Raw genomic sequence first — 8258 nt, forward strand, 5'->3', positions numbered from 1 at the left:
ATCGACATGATGAAAGGAGTAAAAGAACTTTCTTTTTTGTTCTTTCTCTTTTTTCAAAGTCGTCTTTGATCCTTTATTTAGTGCTCGAGAGTCTTTGTGCTCGACATGGTCCATGAAGCAAAATAACAAGCATGTGATGTGATATCAGTATCTTTGATTCTAATCTAATCCACAGATGATATTTACGACTTTGAACTACAGACTTTGACTTTAGGACTTGAAATACTTGGCGTTTTCATTTCTCTTTCCTGGCTAAAGATTTTATTTTGACTTCTTACAATGAAGACGTATATTTTGCATATAAAAATACATACAAACCTGTGAGTGATCTAAATCTAAGAAGAAACATGGTACCTCAGCCTGATCATCAACCAATCTCTTATGGCTTCCTTTTCATCCTCTTCTTTTCTTCCATTATATCTGCAAAATATGCATGCAAGCTGACTGAACGCAGCTCTCTCATGTCCTTCTCTCTCTCTCTCTCTTCCCCTCCATTAAACTGGACTTCAGTTGATTGTTGCCAATGGGAAGGCATCACTTGTGATCAAGATGGTTTGGTCACCCAATTGCTCTTGCCCTCCAAAGGCCTCAAAGGAGGTATTTTTCCCTCATCACTTGCAAATCTCACACATCTCACCCACCTCAATCTCTCCCACAATTCGCTTTATGGTTCACTAAATCAAACTGGATTCTTCTCGTCCTTAAACCGTCTTGAGATCCTAGATTTGAACTCTAACCTTCTCTCCGGAGAGCTGCCGGCTTCTCTACCATCCAGAAATGTGATCCGGATGGTGGACTTGTCAAGCAATCACCTCCATGGCGAAATCCCATCTTCATTCTTCCAACAAGCTTGGAATTTAACTAGTTTCAGTGTCGGGAACAATACCTTAACCGGGTCTATCCCGTCCTCTATTTGTCTTCATTCTTCTCCCTCCATTAGGCTATTGGATTTTTCCTTCAATAAATTCAGTGGCAATATTTTTCCCGGACTAGGGGCATGTTCCAAACTGCAGGTTTTTCGTGCCGGTTACAATAACATTTCGGGTCTACTTCCAGATGATATCTTTAATGCTTCAACACTTGAAGAAATCACATTGCCTCGCAATTCACTGTATGGAGCCATAGGTGAAAGAATTGCCAACCTCACCAACCTCACAATCCTTGACCTCCAATCTAATGGATTGAGTGGTCTGCTCCCTGTAAGTATTGGTAAGCTATCCAAACTGAAACTCATGTTCCTTCAATTCAACAACCTACAAGGTTCTCTGCCCCCATCTTTGATGAACTGCACAAACCTTGTTGAACTAAACCTGGGACTCAACCTTTTTGAAGGAAATATCTCCACCCTTGATTTCTCCAAACTTGTTAAACTAACCGAAATTGATCTTGGCCATAATAACTTCACCGGTTTCTGGCCAGTAAGTCTTTACTCATGCAAGTCCCTGAAAGCGATTCGACTGAGCAAAAACAATCTAGAGGGGCAGATACAACCTGAGATTCTTTCACTGCAATTCTTGTCCTTCCTCTCGATCAGCTATACCAGATTGACCAACGCCACGGGGGCAATAAAGATCTTAATGGGTTGCAAAAGTCTCAAGGTGCTCCTCCTTTCATCAACTTTTTATCTAGGGGAGGAAATTCCAGCTCTTGATAATATGGATGATTTTGATGGATTTCAAAATCTTCAAATGCTGGATTTGAGCAGCTGTAAGCTCAGTGGTCAAATACCTGCATGGTTATCCAAGCTCAAGAAGCTAGAGGTCTTGATTCTAAATTTTAATAGAATCACAGGGCCAATTCCTAGTTGGCTGGGGACTCTTCCAAGGCTCTTTGTTGTAGGCTTGGGATCAAACCAAATTTCAGGTGAATTTCCAAAAGAACTTTGTAGGTTACCCATGTTGGTATCTGAAAAAACTGCAGTTCAAGTAGATGACGATGTTCTCGAATTGCCTATCTATACATCGACCAATGGAACACTTTTGCAGTACAAATTGTCCTACTTTCCTCGAGTGTTAGACATAAGGAACAATAGCATTAGTGGGAGCATACCTATTGAGATTGGGCAATTGCAGCTTCTCCAGACGTTGTATCTTAACATGAATAACTTCTCCGGGACCATCCCGGAGCAAATATCCAACCTCAAGAACTTGGAGGGATTGGATCTTTCCATGAACCATTTGTCTGGAAACATCCCATCATCATTGGCAAGCCTTAGTTTCTTGAAATCTTTCAATGTCTCATACAATGATCTCCGAGGATCAATCCCAACAGGCACTCAGCTCCAAAGCTTCAATGCTTCTGCATTTGAAGGAAATTCAAAACTTTGTGGAGCCCCACTTCCAAATGAGTGCCACCCAAGAAATGGCACTGATGCCGAGCATAAGAACAACCAAGATGTGGACAATGGGCACCAAATTCTGTGGTTTGAGTTATCTGTTGTGCTTGGGTTCATTGTAGGGTTCTTGGGAGTCTGTTGCTCTTTGCTCTTTAACAACACATGGAGATATAGATATTTCCAGTTCCTAGACAATGTTCAACATAAGCTCTATTTGATGCAGAGAAAGCTTAGAAGGTAGAGTACTATACTGTTTTTTCTTTTTCCAGTCTTTTTTTTTTTTTTTTTTTTTTTTCTATTAATTGGTTTTAGTATTTCTGTCATCTTCGATTTGTTTTATGATGCTTAATTATTTTTCCTTGTTTTTATTCTTCCACTTGATTAATCAAACACAGGGTGAGAGTTGACAGACAACTCCAAGACCAAGTCCAAGTCTCAAACCAAAGGCCCGAAGTCAATAGCAGCAATCTGTACCGTGATACAGATGGTGAAAATTGGTCAGAATTTGCAACCCTCACAAGTCACAATGCTGCCAAACCACCTCCCTTCAATGATCCAACCAAAGAAGATCCCCACACGTCCCTCGGCACAGAAGAAGAAATATTTTTTGATACAAACGATATTGTGGGAGGAGAGATTCAAACACAGGATATCAGGTTCACGGGTAACTAGTATGAGTTCAGAACTCTTTTGTTTATATTTTTTTTTTTCTTCGGGTAGGGATATCTTTTGTTTTCTGTTAATGACATGGGTTTTTCTTTCTTTTTTTGGATGAGTAAGTACTTCAAGTTCTTTTGGTGGATCAGAATTATAATCAGGCAATTATTTTGGTTACTCCGTTTTCTTTTCTTCTTTCGAGGGTTTTGGGCCTAGCTTCTCTCCTTCCTACTACTAGCAACAAAGCCCACACTACAAGTACAAAATAAGATATATAAAATAAATGGAAACTAGAAAAAGGACCTCCTCATTGATGCTATTCATCAAACCTTTGTATAGGCAATGGATGCCACAAACATTCTACAAGTTCACAATACATCTATGTCTGTCTCTCTATCTCCTGTGTTTGATTCTTGCCTTCTTGGGCGAAAAACTAAAAGACACTAGAAAACCTAGCATTAGCAACAAAACGAGAGCAGAAACCCAAAACACACCAAAAATAATTTACAGGATACAAACAATGGCCATCACCTCCTTGTGCGCTTTCTAGGCCTCCCTGCACTCCCCATCTGATCAGCCTCACCATTGCCTCTCCCTCTTTTCCCACTTCCATTTCCAGCCTCTGCGGTCTCCGGCCTTTTCGGGGGTCTCCCAACCCCTCTCTTTGCCCTCCCACTGCTCTCCTCGTCTCTTCTTCCCCCTCCTCTCCCTCCCCTCCTCCCAGTAGAACTCCGCGTCACCCTCTTTTTCCTCTCGTCCAGTTTCGTCTTTCCCTTCTGCTTCTTCTCGTCCTCCTCTACCATACTATCCTCACTCTCACCACCCTCCGAAACATCCGAGCTCCCTCTCTTCACCTCGGTGCTCGTAGAGTTCTGCTTCATTCTCTTCAAGAACGTCCTTGCCGCGCCTTGCTTTGTCGTCTTCGCGTTTTCGATCTTCTCCATTTTCATTTCCTCTAAACCATCATGGGAACTAAGCTCATTTCCACCATAAGCATGCTCCGTTTTTCCCACATTCTTGCTGCTGCCCCTCCTCGACCCTCTCGGCCCACCTCTTTCTTGGGTCCTTTTCTTCCTAATCCCCTTGTCCTCAACCTCACTCGCCTTTCCTTTCTCTTCAACCTCCCTTCTTTCCTTTTTATCTCCCTTCCTGTTCTTAGCTCCGCCACCTCCATTGGCAGAACGACGTAAACCACACACAACAATGGAGGGCTTGCTGGGTTTCACAGAGCTATCGGGTTCTATCTTGGGTACTTTGGATTCTAACTTGGGTGCGTGGAGTTTTACAGTATCGATCGCGGGTTGTGGTTTTGGTAGCTGGTCCTTCATTTCCTTTAGCACAATGGATCGTAGCTCTTGAGCTGCCATGTGCTCTGGAGAAGTCTTGCGCAAGAAAACGACGGCGTTGTTGAATAGGAGGAGGAGGTCACGGAAGAACTTGTGGGTGCAATCTGTGTAGACCCCTTTGTTAAGCCTGGATTGAACCTCATGCAGGTCCATGTGTTGCCGGATCAAGCTTTTGTATCTTTCTGATTCCTGCAAAAATTGTTTGCTTCTTTATTAGAATATAAAGAAAAGAAAATATTAAAAAATATATATATATATATATATATAAATTGGCATTTGGTAGTAAAAATAAAATAAAAAGAAAAAGAACTAATGGTTTGGTAATTTTGTCTCAGTAGGAAAATACAAAGGTAAGGGTACTATGGTAATATCGCACTCCAAAAGTGAAGGGACGAAACCCACTAAAATAGCGAAGTGCCCATCACCTGCAGTTTTGGGCTTCAGGAGTTGTACCGTACACATGTGTAACATTCCACAAGGTTGGCCCATCACCTGAATTTTTTTATTTTGTACTGTAACAAATCGGTTGGGATTGGACGGGAGATATTCTTTTGTACGCGGAATGCACGGGACAATATAATACGCACTATAAATAGATCCCCACCGTACAAAATGAACTATCATCATCCGCGCAACGTGCACAAGCTAATAATTTTCGCTTCATAGAGTAAGGTTTTCTTTATTTTTTTTGAGAGAAGAGTAAGGTTTTGTTATATATAGGAAATGTGAACTATTTACTTCGTATACTTATATATATTTATATCATTTTAACAATAAGGATAATACGCTAATGCAATCCACACCCATTAATGGTTGAAAGCTTCGTGCAGCTAGGCGCGATTGATGGTAACACTCCTCGTATGGTAATACGTTACCTAACTTCTATGGTAACACCCATGAGGCCCATAACTTCTTGAATCTAACTATTTTTCTCATATGTCCTTGGCAAGCTTAGCCATGTAACCGAAAATAGTTGTATATACGTATATAGGGAGTGTGCATAGAACAATTTCTCCATAAACACCATGAGGATGATGATTGATTACTACTACTAGGGTGCATGTATGTGCTACTAGACTCTACATCTTGAGATTAATTTCTAACTGTTAATACATGTGAGCTGCAATACGACACTCATGTACATTTATGATTAAAAATTACCTACATCTTAGTCACTAACAAAAAAATTAGAAAAAATAAAACATATCACTTTCGAAATTGAAAAAAGGGCAAAAAGGAACCAACAATACCATAAAACTAACACGTCCCATGACTGTCCAACACACTTTGTAATTTTGTAACACCTCCTCCTTTGGGGTTGGACTGTTGGAGGGGTTAAAAATTAAACTCCCTAGTGGACCCCACCACTCCCCTTAAGGCATAAGCTACCCTTCATCAAAATCTTGACCCAGTTTTTGTCCTCTATCGTAACTCTCAATGTGCTGCACGCTAACATCCTCACCAATCACAGCATACCATCCCAAACAAAATTTTCTTTCACCCCTATTATCCTGCAGGTTTGAGTTGAGCCTAATCGATAAGTACCAAAACACCCCCATTTTATTACTCGATATGACAAAATCACCCTTAACTTCGTGATGTGTCACGCTCTGATTGGTCCAGCCCCCCCGACATCTAAATCTAAACTGAGAGTCACCACCTCGTCCAGTAATTGCGACCTCCTTTCCCCATCCCTTTTTGCCAAATCTTCATTTTCCGAGTTTTTGGATTATTTTTGGTAATTATTAGTTTTTTTTTTTTTCTTCATCTTGAGTTACATATTATAATTATATACGTCAAAATTTGTTTTTGGAATAATTGGAATATTTGTCAATACCTGGCTCCGAAGCCGACGCTCGAATACGGAGCCGAGCCGATGCGAGCGGATGATCCGGAGGACCTTGATCAACGGCTCATGTTTAACCAGCTTAGGCTTAACCCCTTTGCTGGTGGCGGGAGAAACTTCGTCACCCTCGGCCTCTTCGCCGCTGCTACTCCTACTCCTACTCCTTCTCCCCCCTCCCTCACCACCTCCGCCTCCACGACGTCGTTTCCTCTTCGACAAGCTCGCTGAACTCTGCACGTCGCTGTTCTGCTTCGACGCCACTCCTCCCCTCTTTCCCTCCCGCTTCGACTCACTCACCGATTCCCAAAACTCGTTCGACTCGCCGAGTTGAGTCGCCCCCACCGTTTCACCACCTTTTTTATTGTCTTCCTTCTCATCGTCGATTACTTTACCGTTAACAGAGCAATCGCGATCCGGTTCGGTCCGAGTTCCGGTTCGAACCCGATCTGGTTCGTTTCCGTCCGGTCCGGGCTCCTCTTCCTCCGATTGTTTTGCCACGACGCTGTTTTCTTTCGCTTCGCCTCGTTGGCTCGTTGAATTGGACTCGTTGAAGGATCGGTTCTCCCGCTCGTCGGAGTCGAAGTCTTCGCCGGAGTTTGTTTCACCGGCAATATTCTCTGGTGAAGCCTCTAGCTGATCCTCTCCGCCGCTTTGGAGATCGTTGTTGGGATGAGCCTCCGCCTCCTCCTTCAAGCTCCGCTCCCTCTCCTCCTCCAACCTCTTCACCTTCAACTCCAACGACCTGTAAAACGACACACAGACAGAGTCTCAGATCTCAGACCATTAAAACGACGACCTCTCACACTCAGATCTCTCTCAAGAGACGCGGAATTTACACGATCGAAACGTTGCGACGGTGGACCTCATGGCGGAGCTCATCGACTCGAAGGTTCCGGAGCTCGTCAACCATTTGGCCCAAGCTGTGCGATTGGTTGTCGTTTTTTGATACGAATCGTCGTTTGAGGTCGTCGAACTTGTCTCTACAGTCTTGAGCAGTGAGGAGCGTGGAGGCAAAGGTGGAGGTGCTCCTGGTCTGGACCTCCATGGCGACGGAGTCCCAGCTCTTGGTGCCGTGGCGGTTCACGGCGCACACTAGTAAAAGCTCCTCTAACGTGCCCCATGGGTGCCCGCTCGTTCCGTGTTCCCGGGCCATTCTCCTCTCATTTCATCATTGGTTTTTCAAAATTAGGGTTTTTGGTTTTATAGTTTCAGAAACAAAATCTCAATTTTTTACAAGGATGATGATGATGAATGTACAGATTTATTATGTTTGTTCGTCGCTTTTATATTTCCATCCAAGTGAAATATAAAACTTTTTTTTTTTGGTTTTGTTTTTGGTCTCTTCGTGGTTCGGCTTGACAACGCCAGTAGGCTTTGTAAAGCTCGCATTCCCTCTCGCTCCACCACCACGTTGGGCCTAGACTATACTACCAATTGGGTTCTTATTTACCATAAATTTCTATGTGGAATTCATAATTACCCATTTACTCCCGCCATTATGAGTAAATTTCGTAAATATCTCAAATTATATACTCATGGTGTTAGTAAAATTACAAAAAATTCCCATATTTTTAAATTTATTGGAAAGACAGTATGAAATAATACAATGATTCATATTAAATTGTGGGTCACACACATCATCTAATGTGGACTCGAGATAAACGAATAACAGTCGACAATTTTGGATGATCCAAGATACAAATAAGGTATTAGATACGAGAGTTGTAAGTCTAACCGAATCTTTTGAAGAGACAATCATTTATGGCTCCACATAACTTGTAATATAGGGAAATGAAAGAAGTGCATTGTTTGCCACGACCTTAAACGACTAAACAAAATTAAAAAGGAAAATCTTGTACAATAATAAGGTAACGACAAATTCTATAGATTTTGAAATAACAATCAAAACATGAACAAATTCCCATTACTCTGGAAGTTCGAAAATCCCAAATATGGAGTAGAGCAAGATTCAAATTAGGGCTACAAAGAAACTTGTATATGAATGAAGCGAAAGTTAACAAAAAAATACCGTCAATGCTAGTTTAGTACAAGAATTGCACCTTAAAACTTCACT

The 8258-nt window shown here is 41.9% G+C and overlaps 2 protein-coding genes across 2 annotated transcripts; one reads left to right on the forward strand and one right to left on the reverse strand.

Moving 5' to 3' along the window:
- The first annotated feature begins 266 nt into the window (after window positions 1-266).
- On the forward strand, window positions 267-3101 carry LOC110770954 (receptor-like protein 3). The gene is made up of 2 exons (XM_021975184.2): window positions 267-2572; window positions 2731-3101. Exons 1-2 carry the CDS (start codon window positions 348-350, stop codon window positions 3005-3007), a joined length of 2502 nt encoding a protein of 833 aa, XP_021830876.2. The 5' UTR covers window positions 267-347; the 3' UTR covers window positions 3008-3101.
- Window positions 3102-3276: 175 nt separating this feature from the next.
- Window positions 3277-7540, reverse strand: LOC110770953 (uncharacterized). The gene is made up of 3 exons (XM_021975183.2): window positions 7021-7540; window positions 6176-6926; window positions 3277-4527 (listed from the first exon to the last, which is right to left on the reverse strand). Exons 1-3 carry the CDS (start codon window positions 7335-7337, stop codon window positions 3520-3522), a joined length of 2076 nt encoding a protein of 691 aa, XP_021830875.2. The 5' UTR covers window positions 7338-7540; the 3' UTR covers window positions 3277-3519.
- Window positions 7541-8258: the final 718 nt, after the last annotated feature.

The sequence above is a fragment of the Prunus avium genome, chromosome 6 (genome assembly GCF_965620075.1).
Source record: "Prunus avium chromosome 6, drPruAviu1.hap1.1, whole genome shotgun sequence".
NCBI lineage: Eukaryota > Viridiplantae > Streptophyta > Magnoliopsida > Rosales > Rosaceae > Prunus > Prunus avium.

Excerpts from the sequence above, each read along its gene's own strand:
- LOC110770954 (XM_021975184.2), top strand. The coding sequence starts at position 348 with ATGGTACCTCAGCCTGATCATCAACCAATCTCTTATGGCTTCCTTTTC. Across the intron at positions 2,573-2,730 it reads ATGCAGAGAAAGCTTAGAAG|GGTGAGAGTTGACAGACAAC; the intron begins GTAGAGTACTAT and ends AATCAAACACAG.
- LOC110770953 (XM_021975183.2), bottom strand. The coding sequence starts at position 7,337 with ATGGCCCGGGAACACGGAACGAGCGGGCACCCATGGGGCACGTTAGAG. Across the intron at positions 6,927-7,020 it reads CGTCGCAACGTTTCGATCGT|GTCGTTGGAGTTGAAGGTGA; the intron begins GTAAATTCCGCG and ends GTCGTTTTACAG. Across the intron at positions 4,528-6,175 it reads AGCGTCGGCTTCGGAGCCAG|GAATCAGAAAGATACAAAAG; the intron begins GTATTGACAAAT and ends CAATTTTTGCAG.